Raw genomic sequence first — 23,714 nt, 5'->3', positions numbered from 1 at the left:
TATGTAACATGCATTATTGACTGGTGTTTTTAATAAAATAAGGGTTAAATAGGTTTGGTTAGGGTGGAAGTTTGGTTGAAATTCAAGGTTCAAACTTTAGCTAGTACTTGTTAAATACATTATTTTAATTAAGATAGAGTTTAATATGATTAATTTGTTTAGAAACACATCATTGAACAATTTTTTAAAGTTATAAATTTTGGAATCAAAAGTACAAGGAAATGTTGGTGTCAAATTTTGAATCGTGGAACACTCAAATTAGTTGAGCTATCCTCTCACCGCTTCACAAATCAAATAGTATGTTTTATGGTTAATATGCTCACATTTTAAAAATAGCAAACGAGTATATACTTTTAACTCATTATAATCTTTTATTACAATAATAATGTTTCATGGTGGGACGAGTGATGGATTAAGATTTGGATTTTCTCCTTCATTTTTTTTTCTCTTCATCTTCTCTATCTCTTATTATTAAAAGTAAAATATAATCAAGAGAGAGAATGAAATTAAGAGATAGATAGGATGGAGAGGGAAGAAGAAAAAAAAATGAATGAGAGAATCTAAAGTTGATGGATTAAGATTATTTGCACGATGATAGATATAACAACTAATTACATTTCTACTACGTGAATACGGCTTTTGTCGACTGCCGTAGATTCATTTTCGACGAGTGAAAGGAAGTATATAGAAATGAGTTTTTTCAACATGAGTGCGAGAACTCCATGCAAGATAGAGTATGTTGAACTTGTGAGGTTAAGGCAAAGTATGTTGAACCTGCAAGGTTTGCAAGGTTAGTGTTACTGTTCAAATCAGTGAAGTGATTGAGAAGTGGTTTGTAGTAAAACTTATATATAGCAAACGGTTAGAACCGTCTCATATAACATGATATGAAATGTGAGGAATCGTTCGATCAAATCCAACAAAGAGTGATATTTATAAGAGTGAAATTAAGTGTTCGACCCCTAATGTAATTCTATCTAGTCACTCATTATTCCGTGAAGGTGCTTGTTAGACATAAAAAACGTTAAGAACAAACCTAATTCTTGAACTTTTGAACTAAATATATTTTTACCATTAAAAAATAATTTGACAATGACATGTAGGTTTTATGCATTTGAAGCATGACATTGGTTTCCCAACCTAGTTTTGTCCAAGGAATCCTAAATTTGGAGAAGACAAGTCAAACTCATCCTTATCCTTTTATTAGTATAATACAAACAAATTTTTATGTATTTGAAACAAGACTTGGGATACCCAAGGACGGCAAATAGAATCTCTTTATTTTCAAAATTATCATTTCATAAATTACATGCATATACATACAAACTAACTTATGTCAACAACATGGGGTACTCATATGAAGATAATAACATGAACATAGAAGTTGTAACATTAATCTACCCAAAAATTCTTTAATAATTACCACCTCAAAATTATCGAACGCATGTAAATTCCTTTATACAGTAAAAAACATTGGCCTGCAGTATCTTAAAATATTTATATAAATATGCATTACTTTGTCATGAACACAATCTTCAATTTCTAACATATGTTTTAAGCATAAGGTGTTCAAATTTATAACAAGCATTTACTTAATCAAGTATTAGTGCATATTAATGGAGTTGGTTATTATGTTAGTTTCTTTGATCCTTTCATTGGTAGTGTTACCAATTCTGTGGATGATGTATAAGACTCGTTCTCCTAAAGAAATGGAAGGTATACCTGGAAATCTAGGGTGGCCTATTGTTGGTGAGAGTTTCTCATTCATTTCTGATTTTTCAAGTCCTTCTGGAATCTTTAGCTTCATGAGCAAGAGACAAAAGAGGTAATGAAAACATCAAAACTTACAACTTTGTATAAAGATTTAATATGTTTTTGTGCACTCACAAATAGTTCAAATTTATTATCTAGTAAAAAGAGTCACCTATCAAACACAGACGCAAGTGTTTACAAATTCTAAACAGACATATCAACATCGATAATAAATTAAAAAAAATGATATTGAGTAGCTTTAACAATAAATGTTAAGTCTCACATTTTAATTATGGAGAAATGTAGAATGTCGAGTTTGAACTCTTACTTTTGCATATCAATGTCCTTACATTTAGGGGTGAAAAACAAACATCTTCGCACTACTTAAACTCATCTTGCCAAACAAAATGGGGTGGAGCGGGCGGGAAAAGTAGATAGGAAAGTTTGGAAACTTTGCTTTCGCCCGCCAAAAAACGGGGTAGGGATGGACGGGTCCTGCCACCCAATAAATCAAAAAGTAGTAAAAAGTCATGTTTGTTTCGTTTAGGTCCGCATCCGCTAAAACCCATCAAAAAAGGAACAGATAAGGGTGGGCAGGCAATATAGAGGTGGCGGAGGAAAAACCTTGACTCTGACCATAAATAATGATGAGCTAAATAAACATGTCAAGTGGGTCGGTCCGTTTTTCGAGCCTTACTAATCGTTAATCGTTATCAACTGAATTGTATTAACAGAACGATAAAAAAAAAGTTTTAGTCTACATTAATATATGTAAGTGCTAAAGATTTCCTTCATTATGATTTTACTTATTTTCTTCTAGATATGGAACAGTTTTCAAGAGCTTTGTCTTAGGGAGATTCATAGTCTTCATGACTGGGAGAGAAGCAAGCAAGATACTATTAACTGGAAAAGATGGGATTGTGAGTTTGAACTTATTTTACACCGGCCAACAAGTTCTTGGCCCCACTAGCTTGCTTCAAACCACTGGTGAAGCACACAAAAGGCTTAGAAGACTAATTGCTGAGCCTCTATCATTAGATGGTTTGAAAAAATATTTCCATTTTATTAATGCTCAAGCAATGGTTACATTAGATCAATGGGAAGGAAAGAAGGTTCATGTTCTTGAAGAAGCTTCTACAGTTAAGTACAACAAGATATTAAAGAAATCGGATTGCGATTGACTACAATTGAAATTTGACGCATTCGTAAAGTTATTACGTTCGTGGCCGTTTGATCAAGATTAGACATTCATTATTTGAAGTTTTAAATTTGAACTGTCTGATATTGATCTAACGATCTTAAATGTATTAACTTTGTGAATTCGTCAAATTGCTCACTGAATGGAATCTTGGTTCGATACGAGTATCAAACATGGTATACTTTAACTTTACATTTTATTGCATCCTAAGTAAGTTTTTTGAAACATTGTAGTTTACATTGAAAGTGATTGGACACATGATCATGAGCTTAGAGCCTACCGGAGAGGAACAAGAAAAGTTTAGGTCAAATTTCAAGATCATTTCTTCCTCATTTTCTTCATTGCCTTTTAAACTTCCTGGGACAGCTTTTTATCGCGGTATCAAGGTAACAAAGTAATTCAAATTGACTAAGAATTAACACTAATCCGATATATTTTCTCATTCATAGAGATAAACTTGTATTTTTTTTTCTTATGGATACAATTTCTGAGACACCGACACATACACAGACACCAAAAAAGTCATAAGTGTCAGACACTCTATGTGTCGGACAACAAACACGTATTTAAGAATAACATGTGCTGAACACGAACATGTGTCCGACATTTTCATGCGCCGATGCTACATAGTATAGAATTTCTTTTTTGTATTTCTAGCAATGTGTCGAACATAATATAGTATAGGGCCAGACACCAGACGCTCTGTATGTCGAACACCAAACACATATTTAAGAATAACATGTGTCGAACACGAACATATGTCAGACATTTTCATGCGTAGTATAGTATTTATTTATTTTTTTGTATTTCTAGCAATGTGTCGAACATATAGTATAGTGCGATACACCAGACACTATGTGCAGGACACCAAACACGTATTCAAGAACAACATGTGTCTAACACGAACATGTGTCCGACATTTTCATGCATCGGTGCTAGTGCTACATAGTATAGTAACTTTTTTTCTTCGTATTTCTAGCTATGAAGATTGCTAAAGTTTAATTTTTTTTTTTTTATGAATCGTGTGCAGGCGCGCGATAGGATGTACGAAATGTTGGATTCCGTAATTTCGCGGAGGAGAAACGGCCAAGATTTCCAACAAGATTTCTTAGAGTCCTTGATTATGAAACATAGCAGAAAATCAGATGCACAAGATGAAAATAAACTTACTGATAAGCAATTAAAAGACAATGTATTAACTCTGCTTGTTGCAGGACATGATACCACAACTGCTGCTCTTACATGGCTTATCAAATTTCTTGAAGAAAATCCAAATGTTCTAGAACAACTTAGAGTAAGGACTTGTTTGGATTGACTAACGGATCAAAACAGCTTATGACATGTTTATATGCTATTTTTTTTCTTATTGAAGTTAGATTTTATAAACCACTTATATGAAAGTAATTTATAGTTTATATAAAAACAGTTTGAGTTTAATTTGTATGTAAGCACTTATATAATAAGTGCTTATGCTATAAGCACTTAATTAAATTGTTTATCTAAACATGTACTTTATGTTTTTGCAGGAGGAACATAGAGAAATTATTGCAAACAGAAAAAGTGGAACAGATCTCACATGGTTAGAAGTTAATAACATGCCTTACACAGCGAAAGTGAGAACAAAATTAACTTTTTGTTTTTAAGTAACTTCAAAATTTTCACATATCAATAAGATTATTGATCATTTGATTTTTTCAGGTGATTAGTGAAACACTCAGAAGAGCCACAATACTACCTTGGTTTTCAAGAAAAGCATCTCAAGATTTTGAAATTGATGGTAACAAAAAAATACTGTTAGTTATAGATTAGCATTTATTTTAAGATTATCCGAACTCTGTGGCACAGTTACCTCTAATAAAAGGCACGATTGTGTTTGTGTAAGTGTCCAACACCAACGCCGACATGACACTTGTGATTATGTTTAATTTATTAACTTTTTTAAATTATTATCGGCGTCGATGTGTTAGTATTGTGTTTGGAGTCCGAATCGTATGTGCTTATTAGTTAACAGATGATTAATTAACATTTGTATTATGCAGGATTCAAAGTAAAGAAAGGATGGTCTTTGAACCTGGATGTTGTTTCAATACATCATGACCCTAAAGTTTTTCCAGATCCTTACAAGTTTGATCCATCTAGATTTGATGTAAGTTTCTTTGATATTTATGTAGTACCAACAAAATGCGTGCGTGTGCGTGTATGTGTATGTGTCCATGTTAGTGTTAGATATCGACATCAACACAATACTGACATTTTTTATTACGTTCAATTTATTTATTTTTCAAATTACTATCAAGTTATTATTACGTTCAATTTATTCATTTTTTAAATTATATCATGTCTTCGACCTGCCAGTCAGGGTCGTGTGTCTGGTTTGATCAGTGTTTGTGCTTCTTTGCATATTTGTTTTAATGAAAGCAAAATTTGATACTATGAATGAAATTATGTAGGAACACTTGAGGCCATTCAGCTTTCTTGGATTTGGCAATGGACCACGAATGTGTCCAGGAATGAATCTTGCTAAGGTTGAAATTTGTGTCTTCATTCATCACCTTGTCACTAGATACAAGTAAGTTATGATGATTTTTGTATTTATTTTTAATGGCATGTTTGAACTAAATTTTCCATAGTGTATAATGAAAATTTGATGTTACAGATGGAGAGCTCTGGAGAAAGATGATTCTGTCCAACCAACACTTGTGAGGATGCCAAAGAATAAGTATCCAATTATAGTTGAGTCACTATAAAACTATTCCTCAAGGAAAATCACAGAGAAAAGTCACTATATAAAACTATTTCTACTAGCTATGAAGAAATAAAGAACCAAATTATGCTTTAAATCCTCAATAAATAAATGTATTAGCTTATTCAATATATCTATATATAAAAAAAATAACATGTTTTTGTGTAGCTTTTTTTTAAAGGATATTATTTAGAACTGTATATCTCTTAAATTAATCAAATAATTGAATGTAATACTAATTTTAAATTTGAACCAAATCAAATTCGATCTAATTAAAAACAATATTTTTTTCAAACTTTCTCTCAGTTCCAACTTGAACAACAATTGCAAAGGTGGTACAACCACATCTCTTTCAAGAGGATATTCGTTGGTCCCAAAAGTCCCGCGATTAATACATCAAATTTGATAACAAAAATATCTCATTTTGCTCAACCCATAATTAGAAGAAAGAGAAATGAAATCCACATAATCAAGCAAGCCAAATGGTATATGGATATCAAATGAAAATTTCTTTTTAACCCCCTTAACTTTCTTAGGGATTTCTGGCAAAATTTCTGATTTACTTTCTGAATTCGAAGATGTATATCCGAACGCACCACATTTTAATTTTTTAGAGGTGTTTTCGGAGATGCATCTCCGAAACACATTTTTATTAAGTTTTGAGAAATTCACGACAACAACCCCTCATTCTCTTTTGTTTTCAAACTCAAACACTCAAACACCCAAAACCCTCAAAATCTCTACTTTCAAAACTCACATCAACTAATTTCTACTCATTTCAAAAGATTGCAACTCATTTCAACTCTTAATATCAACACATTTAAACAACTCTCAAAGCTATAAATTTGAGTAAGTTTCTCAAAATTCTTTTTTCTACTTTGCATGTGTATAATAAGCTGTTTAGAATCATTTAAAGTCAACAAGTTGAAGTATAACTTATAAAATGTGAACGTTTGCTGTAAAAATTACATTTTTGGGTGATTGAGGTTGAAGCTTCAAAAATGGCTGTCACAGGTTTTTCAGAAGTGCATTTTCAAAAAAGACTGAGTTGTTTTTTTTTAAAAATTTTTCAAACATGTTCTGATTCGTTCTCTTTGAGTAGTGATTATATTTTTTTCCAGAAAAATGATTTAGAACTAAAACATATAGAGACTTGGCAGGCCAAGCCAAACGGCTTTCGCATGCCGTGAGAGAGCTGAACTGGGTTCGAGGATGCAGTTGGGTACCGCGGGAGGAAGTGGAAGGAACATCCATTTCTGCTACGAGGATTCGCCTGTCACGTGCGTCTTCATCCAGAGATAATGAGGAGGCACCCGAGGAGATTCATGTTCCGAAATCCGATGAGGTTCATGTTCCAGAACCCGTGCAGGTTAATCAGGTGTATCCAGAAGGGCTGATAGATTATACTAAGCTAGCTTTACATCTATGGTTGCATAAGAAGAGGAAACATAAAACAACAATCTCATTTTCATTACCCTTAACATAAATAATTCAGTACATTAAATTGTTAGATTTTTTTAACCCAAGATAATGGGCCATGGGCTTGAATGAAAATGCAAAACTAGCGTTATTAAAAATACTACTAAGTACACCTGCTAATAGGTGTAGAAGTTTTTTAGTAAAATGGATTTTCTCTCTCTCTTTTGGGCCCGGAATTGCTAGTCATATCAAGGGCCCTCTGACTCATCCCTATTGATCTATTACTCTAATCATGTCGCTCGACATGTTTGGGATGGACAAGTATATTTTTATTACACTTTTTTATTTAAACGATTTACGCACAAATATGTTAAAATTGATATTAATATTTATCTTTACAAAAACGGCTGCCACTAAAGTCTGTGAACCACACACAAAAAATATTTGATATGTATCATCCTAATGCGGATTGGTTCAGGGAGGCCATTGTTAGGTCCGGACTTGCCAGAATTTGTTGTTCCGATTACAACACTATTAGCCACGGCATGCTTGGGGCATTTGTCGAGAGATGGCACAAAGAGACATCATCTTTCTACTTTCATGCTGGGGAGATGACGGTCACACTTGATGACGCCGCCTTCCTGTTACACCTTCCTATTAGAGGGAGGTTACTTAACCACTCCCTGATCACTCGTGATGTCGCCATTGAATGGATGGTTGACTATTTGGGAGCTCAACCGAAAAAGGCATCTGAGCAGTGTGCCTCGGCTAATGGAGCTCACCTTGTTGCGGCAGCTGATTCTGAGACTGAGGGCAATGACTGCTTTGTTCTGTATCACCGTTAGTGTGCTTTGGGTGTTACTGATGTCGAAAGAGCCTATATGAATAGCATCCCATATGCTAATATAGTTGGTTCTTTGATGTATGATATGGTCTGTACTAGACCCGCCATAGCATATGCAGTAAGTCTTGTAAGCAGGTACATGGCGAATCCTGGAAAGGCTCACTGGCAAGCATTGAAGTGGATGTCCATTTTTGTGGACAAAAGTGCATAACATACCTCTTATACTTCATGGATTTGGATATAGTGAGGGAGTGGAACTGGGGGCCCGGCTATTTGGTATACCTATACCAAAAGCTGAATGAAGCCTCTAATTAGATGACCAGGCAGCTGATAGTATCTGCTACACTGCTGATTGTACCTTTCATTCCAAGTATTGAATTTAATTTACTATTAATAATTTGTTCTTACATGACTCTTATTCGTTTTTCAGGGATGGATCATTTCTCATTTCCACTAAATTCCTAGTTTTGATCTTGATATGGTGTACAGGGAGGAGATGTCGAGGGCTGCCATGTATCTCCCCCACAGAGGGAATCAAGTTGTGTTGTCGTTTTGGGTGTATCTTGATCGAATTGTTCATGATGACATCCAATGGACCCCGTTCGAGGATCACATAGAGATTATCCCATTCGACTCCATCTCATTGTACTCTGGGTGGATGACATGTGGGATCGGCACTATGGTCAGGTGTTTGCCAGAGTGATGCATGCGGCAGTTTGGCTACGTGCAGACCATACCCAAATCTCCATTTCAGGTTGCTACCGACACCATTGCCCGCCGGGATCATGACGACATCTTTGAGGATTGATAGCACCATATGGTGAAAGAGGAGTATCAATTGATGCAGGCATCCAGAAGTTGGCATTGTGTAGAGGGATACATGACATGGTTCTACACAATGTCACACCCTATCATGACACTGGAAGCTCCTAGACGTCCACCTAGGCCAGCTCATGAGGAGATCTTGGAGAACTAGCAGGCCCAGGATGACTATGCCATTGATGTCTTGCCGATTTGTCAGCGGATACAGTTGATTGGGCATGAGGCTTTGGACTTAGGGATCATTGAGAGGGGTGGTCTTGAGGCAGTGCCCATCATGGAGAGGATGGTTAGTGAGGCAGCGAGTGCGGGTGGATACATGAGGCAGGGGAGGGGCCAGAATAATTTATGAACAATTTATGTATTATTTTTTACTAAGGAAGATATTTGGAGTTGTGGTGGTTCTAAAAGTCTGGGTCCGAACGACTACTCCTTTATTTTCATCAAAAAGTGTTGGGCTTTTTTAAAAGAGGATTTTATTCGGTTCTTTAATTATTTCTTTAAGGGTGGCGTTATCCCTAAAGGAGTTACTTCCTCCTTTTTGACTTTGGTTCCCAAAATGCCAAATCTTTTAGGCTTGGACGATTATAGACCTATATGTTTAGTGGGGTGTTTGTATAAAGTGGTGGCTAAGATTTTGGCGGGGAGGTTGAAAAGGGTTTTGAATACTATTATTTCTCCTAGTCAAAGTGCTTTTGTGCCGGGTAGACAATTGCTCGACAATGTTTTGGTGGCTAATGAAGTTGTAGATTTGGCTAGAAAAGAAGGGAGAAATTGCTTACTTTTTAAGGTGGATTTTGAGAAGGCTTATGATAAGGTGAGTTGGAACTTTCTTCGTTATATGTTGAGAAGGATGGCGTTCGGAGCAAAATGGAGTCAATGGATGGAATTGTATGTCTTTCAAAGTAAGCTGTCAGTGTTAGATAACGGTAGTCCTACTAAGGAACTTTTTGTTGAGAGGGATTTGAGGCAAGGTTATCCGCTTTCTCCTTTCCTTTATGTCATGGTTGCGGAAGGTTTAGCAGGGTTGGTTAGTAAGTCTTCCGAAATTGGTGAATTTGAAAATTTTCGCATTAATGGGAGTTCCTTTATTGACATTCTTCAATTTGCAGACGATACTTTGTTAATTGGGGAGGGTACGTGGAAACATGTTAGGGCGATAAAGTCGGTCTTGAGGGCTATTGAATTGGTTTCGGGCCTTGGGATCAATTATCATAAAATTAAGTTGATTGATCTTAATTCTAGCAATCGTTTATTGGAAGCCGCTTCTTATGTCCTTTCTTTCAAATTGGAAGATAGTAATTTTATTTTCCTTGGAATTCCCATTGGGTCTAATCCGAGGAAGGTGTCAACTTGGAATCCTCTTTTGGCTAAGATTAGGAAATAGTTAGGAGGATGGAAAATTCGTTTTCTTACTCTTGGAGAGAGAATCACTCTTTTGAAGTCCATCTTGTGTTCTCTTTCTATATTCACTATGTGGTTCTATAAGATGTCGTCGAAAGTTGTTAAAGAATTAACTAGTATTCAAAGTAACTTTCTTTGGGGAGGAGAAGAGGAAAACTCATTGGGTGAGTTGGAAGAGAGTCACTTTACCATTTGATAAAAGGTGTCTCGACATCAAAAATGTGGCGAAGTTTAATTTAGCTCTTCTTAATAAGTGACAGTGGAGAATCCTTCAAGATCAAAATGCTTTATGGTTTGAGGTGTTAAAGTCTAGATATGGAGATGTGTCGATCAAGACTTTTTATGGTGATGTTGATAGTAAGTCTTCCTCATCTTATTCTCTTTGGTGGCGGGATATTTTAAAGATTAAGTTGGCTTTTTTGGAGGATCCCGTTAGTTTAAATTGTTCTTTTGGCATTGGAAATGGTTTCAAAACTCCTTTTTGAGAAGCCAAATGGTTTGAGGATTTTCCTTTAAAGGAGGTTTTTCTGGAGCTTTTTGCGGTTTCTTTGTTGAAGGAAGTGGCAGGTTTGGTAGATGGTTGTTAGAAATAGGGGGATTTGGGTTTAAATGTTGGTATGGTGGACAATTTGGTTTTAAGGGCCGAGTTTTCTCTTTTGAAAGATAGGTTGGAGGCGAATGGTGTTATTTCGGAAGGCCCGAATTTGGTTAAGTGGATTATCAATCCAGAATGATGGATTTACGGTCTCCTCTTGTTATAATTGTTATGCTTGTAAGAGAATTCCGTTTGGTCCTCCAATTAAGTATGATGGTGTTTTGGGCTTGGTGTGGAAGATAGAAGTGCCCTTTAAAATCAAATATTTTGGTTGGGGGCTCTTTCTTAATAGGCTCCCCACAAAGGACCTATTGGTGTATAGAGGTATTTCTTTTCCCAATGATTCTTTATTTTGTTGCTTTTGTGGTATTCATTTGGAGTGTAGGGATCATTCTTTCTTCTTATGTGATGTGATTAAATCCTTTTGGTTGGAGATAGCCATTTGGGTGGAAAAAAGGGAGGAAGGTTTGGTGGAGTGCCATTCAAATTTTATGAGTTGGTACTCTTTTTGTAAGGAAAAAAATGTGAATTTAGCAAAGTTAGGAGTGGCGTGGTTAGCAACGGTGTGGAGTATACGGTTGCTTAGAAACGGTATATGTTTTAGAAACGAGGTTTGGAGTGTGAATAATACGGTTTGAAGTATAAAGTCTTTGGTTTGGAAGTGGTCCTTTTGCGGTGAAATGATGCACCCTAATTGTAGTTTCTACGAATTTAGCAAGGATCCGTTGCTATTTCTATCGTGGTTTGTAATTGGTTTGTAATTTCCGGTTTTTTGGTGGTTTTCCCGCTTCTTGTGTAATGGTTAGAGAACCCTTAGTTCTCCCTTTAATGAAATCCTAGCTTACACACACACACACACACACACACACACACACACATATATATATATATATATATATATATATATATATATATATATATATGTGTGTGTGTGTGTGTGTATTTTATTCCATAGCATTTGTTTAGACTATGATCACCTTATTACATCGAGAGCAGATCCTCTCAGAGTTGGTTTTTCACCGAAGAGTATCCAGTGCACTTCCTCACCCTTGATTGCTAGTACTTTCTCTTAAATTAGATAAAGTTCAATTGAATGAAGGGCTGACATTCCTCTGCAGAAAATTTACACTGCAGAGGATCTCTTCCCCATTATATCTCACTATATTTTTCTTCATTTTTTCTTTTGTTTTGATGAGTTGCTTTCACTATGTATTAAGGTTCTTCTCCATTTCGATATTTCAAATTATTTACTTATTTTTATTTGTTTAATTTCTATTTTTTTTAATTTTATTTTTGTTTACTAATTTAAGTTGCTAATTTTGAAGCATCTTAAAATATAATTTTTTGACGAAAATTTTGTTGAAGAAATCATAATGTAAAGTAGAAGAAAATTTCTTTACCCACCTCCCTATAGGGGTCACCCCCTGCGAAAACCCAATTTTACCCCGCTTCGGAAATGCATTTTCGAAATTTTTTTTTTTCAAAATTTTTTCAGACTTCGGAAGTGCATTTCAGAAAAAATCCCAAAAATTGGGATTTTGACAAATTCGGAGATGCATCTCCGAAACAACAAAAAAAAATCTAAAAAAATCCCAAAAATTAATTTTATGATATTAATTAATTCATATATCATAAATTTGATATAATTTATGAGTAATGAATAATAATAATTATATATTTTGATATAATTTATGAGTTATGAATAATAATAATTATATATTTCTATTCTGATTCATATTTTAAAATTTAAAATAATTTTAATTAAAAAAATTAAAATAATTTCACTTACAAAATGAGTTATAATTTTTTATTTATATATTTATAATAATTATTATATATTTACAAAAAAAATTAAAAAAATGAGTGTTTTAATTTATATATTTATATATTTATATAATAATTATAATAATTATTATATATTTATAAAAATTATTATATATTTATATAGTTATATAATAATTATTATATATTAATTATAAATATATTTATATATTTATATAATAATTAAAAAAATTAAAAAAATAGTGTTTTAATTTATAATAATTATTATATTATTATATAATTATTATTATATATTTATATATTTCACTTATAAAATTAATAATTATTATTATATATTTATATATTTCTATTCTGATTCATAATTAAAAATGAGTTATAAATTTTTATTTAGTTTAAAAAAATTAAAAAAAGATTTTGTCTTAATTTTATTTAAAGAATAAATTTTATATTTAATTCTAAATAATCAAAATTTAATTATGAAATTAAAATGTTTTTGATTTATATAAGTTAGTAAAATAATTTTTAACTTTAAAATTGTTTAGGAAATTTTGATTCACCTTGATTTTATTGATTCACCTTCATTTTATTGATTCACCTTGATTTTATACCTATTAATTGTATTGATTCACTTTGATTTTAATTTTTTTAATAATTATTGAATTCTTTCGGAAGTGTATATCCGAATCATTCCAAGACCAATTTGGTCTTGGAATATTTCGGATATGCATCTCCGAACACACCCACTTTTCCAAAAAGGGGATTTTTCGGAAATGCATCTCCGAAAACTCAAAAAAGGGGGTGTTTTCGGAAATGCATCTCCGAAAACACCTTTTTTTGGTGTTTTCGGAAGTGTACTTCCGAAATCACCTCTTTTTTCAGAAAAAAGTGATTTCGGAGATGTATTTCCGCAATATAGGGGCATTCTGGGAATTTCGCCAGGGGTGGCCAAGAAGGTTAGGAGGTCTGTTAAGAAATTTCCAAGTAGAATTAGTTGTAAGATTAATTGGTGTTGTCCCGTGTAGAAATATTTATTTCTTTTAGTATTCTTATTTTATTATTACTCATGAGACTTACTTTTTGCGTGATGCTAGAAACTTTAAAGGGTTACAATTTTTTTTATTGTCAATGATCCCATTGAGCATTACAAATTTCATTCCACTAAGCTCATTCAAAACTAAAAAGGGATAGTTATACTATAAACTTCATATAAGCCTCGTAACTATATTTTAATTTCTCGGATTGAAACTAATTAGTGACAGCAAAGAAGAAAGGTTTATTTTTTTCTTTTGATTTCATTTATATAAAAGTACCATACATACTCTATACCTATTATACTTTTTTAAATGTAGTCCACCTCCTGAACCGTTTGTTCTACTAGTTGTGTTGCCTGATACTGTGTTGCAGCCGCCTGATGGTTTTTCTTTATTGAAGCAAATTGCAGGAGTTGGGGAAATTATGCAAAACGTGATAAGTTATATGGATTATAGGAGCTTGTGTCAGCTTTCGATGACTAATGTTGGTATGCAATGGATCAACTCGGAAAATAATATCTGGAAAGCCCTCTATCACAGGTTAAATTCATTGCTATATTTTTATTTTCGGTTTTAAATTTCTAGGTTTAGAAACAGTAGCCATTTTGTTTAGGTGGGAAATGCTTAATGTAGTGAAGGATTTTTTCCCGAAAGACACACGAATATGGTGACCTTTGAAAAAATTACATTGACTTACATAATACTTCTTTTTATTGACTTTTTCTAATATGAAAAACTGAAATTCAATAGAAAAAAAATCATCACAAGATCAATTCTTTCTTGATCTTTACGGTGTTTTTTCGACACTTTCTCTCAGATAGAAGATATCTTTTGTTTATGTGACCTATTTCTGTTTTGTATTGATGATGCATTTTGTTCTAATTTTTTATTTATGATATTTGTAATGTTGGACTAGAATTTTTTTTAAGTAAAATAATTTATTGATTTATTGGGAATAGTGCATGGAGATTAGTATGTAAAGATGTACATGTTGTATTAGGTTTTAAGGGTAACACATTTGATTGCAGGAAGCGGTTCATAGTTATCAAACATTACTTTTCTTATATGTAAACATTAACTATTACATAGAATTGCATTCGTGAAAGTTTCGGAAATTTTTCTCTCGCGATATACAGCATCGCTCTTAGAAAATTGGCATTCTAATCGAGAGTTTTTTAGATGATTTTTGTGACTCTTTCTGTTGTAATCTTTTAAAAATATTTTTAGGACTTGAATCCAAAACAACAATATATCTTTCCAAGATATGGGTGGAAAAATTACTATGGCGACACACGAACAATTTTGAGGGTTAATGAAGAATTTTACGATATCATACGAAGCAGGTCCATTCCCGAGATGCGTAATTTTTGGCCAGAGACATATTATGTGAAATGAATTTTTCCCTCTGGAGCTGTTTTTTCTAGGTATGTTTCTTTCCGGAGTAAATTTCCGTTTTGCAAACAGAATATATCTTTTTTCTATTTTTGTTTAAGTGGTTAAGAATTTTTTTTATTGTTGTTTTTAAACAATTATTTGGCCACACAAGTTTGATCAAGTCATGCAGATATGGGAAGCATTTTTCAACCACCAAAATGTGCATATGGTTCATACTACAGATGACCGAGCTTGCATCACTGGTTGCACGACGTGGGTTACCATGTTAACATTTTCTAACTTTGACAAAAGATGCCGAATAAGTAATGTTTTTGAATTCCATAATGAAAGATGGTTTCTCGTCCTTCATCATGTTACTGGAATACATGAGGATGCAATAGTTCAAGATGAGGAAGTAGCAGCGCTTTACTTTGTGTTTTCGTTTATTTTGGGATTAGAGTTTTTCATAGAAGTCTCGATTTGGGATTCTTTGTTGTTTTTGACTAAGGATATGGTTTCAGAAGACTTTTTGATGGTGAGTGTCTGTTTTTTTGTTTGTTTTTAATGGTGATTTGTTGTTTAGAACTACATTTTAGGGTAAAGTTGAGGGTGTCAGTGGCGTAGTAAGGTGGTGGGTTTGGAGAAGGTGGTAAAGGGAAAAAGGTTTTGAGGGTGGCGGTGAAGAGAAAAAGGTTTAAAATATAAAGTTAAATTAATTATATATAAAATATACTGTACAATATATAATTTATCGTAAGTTAATTATGGTTTTTAGAGATTTATTTTCTCTAAATATTTACAAATGCAATTTACCCCTTTCAAAATCATAGCTTTCAAATATATTTTGTCTTAATTATAAATCGCCCATTATTTATATAAATTCGTATATTTGTTCACATAGCGTACCAAATCTCAACCAAGTAAATTTTTTTCCGTGGTTTTCTTTTTTATGATGAAGAAATCCTGGAAGAGATGGATCCTGAAGATGAAGATGCTCTTCTGGAAGACATGTTCCAACATGGTCCAAATCCAAATTTTTTGGAGGAACATCTGGGACTAAAACTAATCAGTGACAGCGAAGAAGAAAGGTTTATTTTTTTCTTTTGATTTATTTTATATAAAAGTACCATACCTACTCTATACTTATTTTACTTTTTTTTAATGTTGTCCACCTCCCGAACTGTTTGTTCCACCAGTTTTGTTGCATGATCCTGTGTTGCCGTTGCCTGATGGTTTTTCTTTATTGAAGCAACTTACTGGAGTTGGAGTTGGGGATATTATTCTAAATGTGCTAAGTTATATGGATTATACAAGCTTGTGTCAGCTTTCGATGACTAGTGTTGGTATGCAATGGATCAACTCAGACGATAATATCTGGAAATCTCTCTATCACAAGGTAAATTCGTTGCTATATTTTTATTTTCGGTTTTCAATTTCTAGGTTTAGAAACAATATCTGTTTTGTTTAGATGGGAAATGCTTAATGTAGTGAAGGTATTTTTCACGAAAGAAACACGAATATGATGACCTTTGAAAAAATTACGTTGACTTACATAATACTTCTTTTTATTGACTTTTTCTAATATGAAAAACTGAAACTCAATAGAAAAAGAAAATCATCACCAGATCAATGCTTTCTTGATCTTTAATTTTTTTCTGACACTTTCTTTGAGTTGGTTGATATCTTTTATTTATGTTACCTATTTCTGTTTTATGTTGATGATACATTTTGTTCTGACTTTTTATTTATGATATTTGTAATGTTGGACTCGAATTATGTTTTGTAGTAAAATAATTTATTGATTTATTGGGAATAGTGCATGGAGACCAGCATGTAAAGATGTACATGTTGTATTAGGTTTTGAGAGTAACACATTTGATTGCAGGAAGCGGTTCATATAGTTATCAAACATTACTTTTCTTATACGTAAATATTAACTATTACATAGCATTGCATTCGTGAAAGTTTTGGAAAATTTTCTCTCGCGATATACAGCACCGCTCTTAGAAAATTGGCATTCTAATTGAGAGTTTTTTTAGATATTTTTGTGACTCTTTCTGTTGTAATCTTTTAAAAATATTTTTAGGACTTGAATCCGGAACAACAGCATATCTTTCCAAGATAAGGGTGGAAAATGATTATGGCGACATAAGAACAATTTTGAGGGTTAATGAAGAATTTTATGATATCATACGAAGCAGGTCCATTCCCGAGATGCGTAATTTTTGGCCAGAGGCATATTATGTGAAATGCATCTTTTCCTTTGGAGCTATTTTTTATGGGTATGTTTCTTTTCGGACGGATGTCCGAGCTTGCATCATAGGTTGCACGGCGTGGTTACCATGTTAACATATTTTAACTTTTAGAGAAGATGTCGAATAAGTAATGTATTTGAATACCATAATGAAAGATGGTTTCTCGTCCTTCTTCATGTTACTGGAATACATGAGGATGCAATAGTTCAAGATGCGGAAGTAGCAGCGCTTTACTTTATGTTTTCATTTATTTTGGGATTAGAGTTTTTCATAGGAGTCTCGATTTGGGTTTCTTTGTTGTTGTTGACTTAGGATATGGTTTCAGAAGACTTTTTGATGGTGAGTGGCTGTTTTTTTATTTGTTTTTTTATCAGATGGTGTGTGGTTGTTTTTTATGTGTTTTTTTATCAGATGGTGAGTTGTTGTTTAGAACTAGGTTTTTGGGTAAAGTTGAGGGTGTCGGTGGTGTAGTACGGTGGTGGGTTTGGAGAAGGTGGTGAAGGGAAAAAGGTTTTGAGGGTGGCAGTGAAGAGAAAAAAGTTTAAAATATAAAATTAAATTAATTATATATAAAATGTACTGTACAATATATAATTTATGGTAAATTAATTATGGTTTTTAGAGATTTATTTTCTCTAAATATTTATAAATGCAATCCACCCCTTTCAAAATCATAGCTTTCAAATATATTTTGTCTTAATTATAAATCGCCCATTATTTCTATAAATACATATATTTGTTCACATAGCGTACCAGGTCTTAACCAGGTAAATTTTTTTCTGTGGTTTTCTATTCAATGATGAAGAAACCCGGGAAGATATGGATCCTGAAGATGGAGATGCTTTTCTGGAAGACATGTTCCAACATGGTTCAAATCCTAATTTTTTGAGGAACATCTTGGATTGAAACTAATCAGTGACAGCGAAGAAGAAAGGTATATTTTTTTCTTTTGATTTCTTTTATATAAAAGTACCACACCTACTCTATACCTAATCTACTTTTTTAACTGCACTCCACCTCCCGAACCGTTTGTTCCACCAGTTCTGTTGCCTGATCATGTGTTGTCGCCGCAGGATGGTTTTTCTTTATTGAAGCAACTTGTTAGAGTTGGAGTTGGGGATATTATGCAAAACGTGCTACGTTATATGGATTATACGAGCTTGTGTCAGCTTTCGATGACTATTGTTGGTATGCAATGGATCAGCTCGGACGATAATATCAAGAAAGCCCTCTAACACAGGGTAAATTTGTTGCTATATTTTTATTTTCGGTTTTAAATTTCTAGGTTTAGAAACAATATCCGTTTTGTTTAGATGGGAAATGCTTAATGTAGTGAAGTTATTTTTCACGAAAGAAACACGAATATGGTGACCTCTGAGAAAATTACATTGACTTACATAATACTTCTTTTTATTGACTTTTTCTAATATGAAAAACTAAAATTCAATAGGAAAAGAAAATCATCACAAGATCAATTTTTTCTTGATCTTTACTGTGTTTTTTCGACACTTTCTCTAAGTTAGATAATATCTTTTGTTTAAGTGACCTATTTCTGTTTTATGTTGATGATGCATTTTGTTCTAATTTTTTATTTATGATATTTGTAATGTTGGACTTGAATTTTGTTTTTTAGTAAAATAATTTATTGATTTATTGGGAATAGTGCATGGAGACCAGTATGTAAAGATGTACATGTTGTATTAGGTTTTGAGAGTAACACATTTGATTGCAGGAAGCGGTTCATAGTTATCAAACATTACTTTTCTTATATGTAATCATTAACAATTACATAGCATTGCATTCGTGAAAGTTTCAGAAAATTTTCTCTCGCGATATACAGCACCGCTCTTAGAAAATTGATATTCTAATTTAGAGTTTTTTTAGATATTTTTGTGACTCTTTCTGTTGTAATCTTTTAAAAATATTTTTAGGACTGAATCCGGAACAAAAACATATCTTTCCAAGATAAGGGTGGAAAAATGACTATGGCGATACAAGAACAATTTTTAGAGTTAATGAAGAATTTTATGATATCATACGAAGCAGGTCCATTCCCAAGATGCGTAATTTTTGGCCAGAGGCAGATTAGGTGAAATGCATCTTTCCCTCTAGAGCTGTTTTTTATGGGTATGTTTCTTTCCGGAGTAAATTTCTGTTTTGCAGATTGAATATATCTTTTTCCTAGTTTTGTTTAAGTGGTTAAGAACATTTTTTATTATTGTTTTCAAACAATTAATTTGGCCACACAGGTTTGATCGAGTCATGCAGACATGGGAAGCATTTTTCAACCACCAAAATGTGCACATTGTTCATACTACGGATGTCCGAGCTTTACATCACAGGTTGCATGGCCTGGGTTACCATGTTAACATATCTTAACTTTGACAGAAGATGCCGAATAACTAATGTTTTTGAATTCCATAATGAAAGATGGTTTCTCGTCCTTCATCATGTTACTGGAATACATGATGATGCAATAGTTCAAGATGAGGAAGTAGCAGCGCTTTACTTTGTGTTTTCATTTATTTTGGGATTAGAGTTTTTCATAGGAGTCTCGATTTGAGTTTCTTTGTTGTTGTTGACTTAGGATATGGTTTCAGATGACTTTTTGATGGAAAGTGGCTGTTTTTTTATCAGATGGTGAGTTGTTGTTTAGAACTAGGTTTTTGGGTAAAGTTGAGGGTGTTAGTGGCATAGTACGGTGGTGGGTTTGGAGAAGGTCGTGAAGGGAAAAAGGTTTTGAGGGTGGCGGTGAAGAAAAAAAGGTTTAAAATATAAAGTTAAATTAATTTTATATAAAATATACCGTACAATATATAATTTATGGTAAGTTAATTATGGTTTTTAGAGATTTATTTTCTCTAAATATTTACAAATGCAATCCACCCCTTTCAAAATCATAGCTTTCAAATATATTTTGTCTTAATTATAAATCGCCCATTATTTCTATAAATACGTATATTAGTTCACATAGCGTACCAGGTCTCAACCAAGTAATTTTTTTTTGGTTTTCTTTTTTATGATGAAGAAACCCTGGAAGACATGTTCCAACATGGTCTAAATCCAAATTTGTTGAGGAACATCTTGGATTGAAACTAATCAGTGACAGCGAAGAAGAAAGATTTATTTTTTTCTTTTGATTTCTTTTTGTATAAAAGAACCATACCTACTCTATACCTATTCTACTTTTTTTTAAATGCAGTCCACCTCCTGAACCGCTTGTTCCACCAGTTCTGTTTCCTGATCCTGTGTTGCTGCTGCCTGATGGTTTTTCTTTATTGAAGCAACTTGCTGGAGTTGGAGTTGGGGAAATTATGCAAAATAAACTAAATGATTTGGATTATAAGAGCTTGAGTCATATTTCGATGACTAGTGTTGGTATGCAATGGATAAGCTCAGACGATAATATCTGGAAAGCCCTCTATCACAGCATAAATTTGTTGCTATATTTATTTTTTCGGTTTTAAATTTCTAGGTTTAGAAACATTAGCCGTTTTGTTTAGATGGGAAACGCTTAATATAGTGAAGGATTTTTTCACGAAAGAAACACGAATATGGTAACCTTCGAAAAAATTACATTGACTTTCATAATACTTCTTTTTATTGACTTTTTCTAATATGAAAAACTGAAATTCAATAGGAAAAGAAAATCATCACAATATCAATTCTTTCTTGATCTTTACTGTGTTTTTTCGACACTTTCTTTGAGTTAGATGATATCTTCTGTTTATGTTACCTATTTCTGTTTTATGTTGATGATGCATTTTGTTCTAATTTTTTATTTATGATATTTGTAATGTTGGACTTGAATTTTGTTTTGTAGTAAAATAATTTACTAATTTATTGGGAATAGTGCATGGAGACCAGTGTGTAAAGATGTACATGTTGTATTAGGTTTTGAGAGTAACAGAGTTGATTGCAAGAAGCGGTTCATAGTTATCAAACATTACTTTTCTTATATGTAAACATTAACAATTACATAGCATTGCATTCGTGAAAGTTTCGGAAAATTTTCTCTAGCGATATACAACACTGCTCTTAGAAAATTGGCATTCTAATTGAAAGTTTTTTTTTAGATATTTTTGTGACTCTTTCTGTTGTAATCTTTTAAAAATATTTTTAGGACTTGAATTCGGAACAACAACATATCTTTCCAAGATAAGGGTGGAAAAATGATTATGGCGACATAAGAACAATTTTGAGGGTTAATGAAGAATTTTATGATATCATACGAAGCAGGTCCATTCCCGAGATGCGTAATTTTTGGCCAGAGGCAGATTATGTGAAATGCATCTTTCCCTCTCGAGCTGTTTTTTATGGGTATGTTTCTTTCCGGAGTAAATTTCCGTTTTGCAGATTGAAGATATCTTTTTCCTATTTTTGTTTAATTGGTTAAGAACATTTTTTATTGTTGTTTTCAAACAATTAATTTGGCCAGACAGGTTTGATCGAGTCATGTAGATATGGGAATCATTTTTCAACCACCAAAATGTGCACATTATTCACACTACGAATGTCCGAGCTGGCATCCCAGGTTGCACGGTGTGGGTTACCATCTTAACATATTTTAACTTTGACAGAAGATGCCGAATAAGTAATGTTTTTGAATTCCATAATGAAAGATGGTCTCTTCCTTCATCATGTTACTGGAATACATGAGGATGCAATAGTTCAAGATGAGGAAGTAGTAGCGCTTTACTTTGTGTTTTCATTTATTTTGGGATTAGAGTTTTTCATAGGAGTCTCGATTTTGTTGTTGTTAACTTAGGATATGGTTTCAGAAGACTTTTTGATGGTGACTGGCTGTTTTTTTATTTGTTTTTTATCCGATGGTGAGTTGTTGTTTAGAACTAGGTTTTTGGGTAAAGTTGAGGGTAGTAAGGTGATGGGTTTGGAGAAGATTGTGAAGAGAAAAAGGTTTTGAGGGTGGCGGTGAAGAGAAAAAAGTTTAAAATATAAAGTTAAATTAATTATATATAAAATATACTGTACAATATTTAATTTATGGTAAATTAATTATGGTTTTTAGAGATTTATTTTCTCTAAATATTTATAAATGCAATCCACCCCTTTCAAAATCATAGCTTTCAAATATATTTTGTCTTAGTTATAAATCACCCATTATTTCTATAAATACGTATATTTGTTCACATAGCGTACTAGGTCTCAACCAAGTAATTTTTTCTGTAGTTTTCTTTTTTATGACGAAGAAACCTTGGAAGAGATGGATCCTGAAGATGGAGATGCTTTTCTGGAAGACATGTTTCAAATCCAAATTTTTTGGAGGAACATCTTGGATTGAAACAAATCAGTGACAACGAAGAAGAAAGGTTTATTTTTTTTCTTTTGAATTCTTTTATATAAAAATACCATACCTACTCTATACCTATTCTACTTTTTTAAATGAACTCCACCTCCCGAACCGTTTGTTCCACCAGTTCTATTGCCTGATCCTGTGTTGTCACCGGCTGATGTTTTTTTTTAATGAAGCAACTTGTTGGAGTTAGAGTTGGGAATATTACGCAAAACGTGCTAAGTTATATGGATTATACGAGCTTGTGTCAGCTTTCAATGACTAGTGTTGGTATGCAATGGATCAGCTCGGACGATAATATCAGGAAAGCCCTCTATCACCGGGTAAATTTGTTGCTATATTTTTATTTTCAGTTTTAAATTTCTAGGTTTAGAAACAATAGTCGTTTTGTTTAGATGGGAAATGCTTAATGTAGTGAAGGTATTTTTCACGAAAGAAACACGAATATGGTGACCTTTGAAAAAATTACATTGACTTACATAATACTTCTTTTTATTGACTTTTTCTAATATGAAAAACTGAAATTCAATAGGAAAAGAAAATCATCACAAGATCAATTCTTTCTTGATCTTTACTCTGTTTTTTCGACACTTTCTCGAAGTTAGATAATATCTTTTGTTTATGTGACCTATTTCCGTTTTATGTTGATAATGCATTTTGTTTTAATTTTTTATTTATGATATTTGTAATGTTGGACTCGAATTTTGTTTTGTAGTAAAATAATTTATTGATTTATTGGGAATAGTGCATGGAGACCTGTATGTAAAGATGTACATGTTGTATTAGGTTTTGAGATTAACACATTTGATTGCAGGAAACGGTTCATAGTTATCAAACATTACTTTTTTTATATGTAAACATTAACTATTACATAGCATTGCATTCGTGAAATTTTCGGAAAATTTTCTCTCGCGATATACAACAACGCTCTTAGAAAATTGGCATTCTAATTGAAAGTTTTTTTAGATATTTTTGTGACTCTTTCTGTTGTAATCTTTTAAAAATATTTTTAGGACATGAATTCGGAACAACAACATATCTTTCCAAGAAAAGGTGGAAAAATGACTATGGTGACACAAGAACAATTTTGAGGGTTAATGAAGGATTTTATGATATCATACGAAGCAGGTCCATTTCCGATATGCGTAATTTTTGGCCAGAGGCTGATTATGTGAAATGCATCT

At 32.8% G+C, this 23,714-nt stretch overlaps 1 protein-coding gene across 1 annotated transcript; it reads left to right on the top strand.

Annotated features, from left to right (window-relative positions):
- Window positions 1-1,601: 1,601 nt before the first annotated feature.
- On the top strand, window positions 1,602-5,848 carry LOC131647489 (abscisic acid 8'-hydroxylase 3-like). Its single transcript, XM_058917373.1, has 9 exons — window positions 1,602-1,825; window positions 2,573-2,891; window positions 3,184-3,336; window positions 3,981-4,244; window positions 4,477-4,563; window positions 4,649-4,727; window positions 4,990-5,096; window positions 5,401-5,519; window positions 5,607-5,848. The coding sequence occupies exons 1-9, from the start codon at window positions 1,617-1,619 to the stop codon at window positions 5,695-5,697; spliced, it is 1,428 nt and encodes a 475-aa protein (XP_058773356.1). The 5' UTR covers window positions 1,602-1,616; the 3' UTR covers window positions 5,698-5,848.
- The last annotated feature ends 17,866 nt before the right edge of the window (window positions 5,849-23,714 follow it).

This window comes from Vicia villosa, linkage group LG2, assembly GCF_029867415.1.
Source record: "Vicia villosa cultivar HV-30 ecotype Madison, WI linkage group LG2, Vvil1.0, whole genome shotgun sequence".
Taxonomy (NCBI): Eukaryota; Viridiplantae; Streptophyta; class Magnoliopsida; order Fabales; family Fabaceae; genus Vicia; species Vicia villosa.
The sequence above is the reverse complement of the archived record's forward strand: the minus strand, read 5'-3'. Positions and strand labels throughout refer to the sequence as shown.

What these genes read in the sequence shown, in the direction of transcription:
- LOC131647489 (XM_058917373.1), top strand. Translation starts at nt 1,617, where the DNA reads ATGGAGTTGGTTATTATGTTAGTTTCTTTGATCCTTTCATTGGTAGTG. An exon ending in TTCTTGAAGAAGCTTCTACA is followed by an intron (nt 2,892 to 3,183) that starts GTTAAGTACAAC and finishes GAAACATTGTAG; the next exon opens with TTTACATTGAAAGTGATTGG. An exon ending in ACATGCCTTACACAGCGAAA is followed by an intron (nt 4,564 to 4,648) that starts GTGAGAACAAAA and finishes TGATTTTTTCAG; the next exon opens with GTGATTAGTGAAACACTCAG.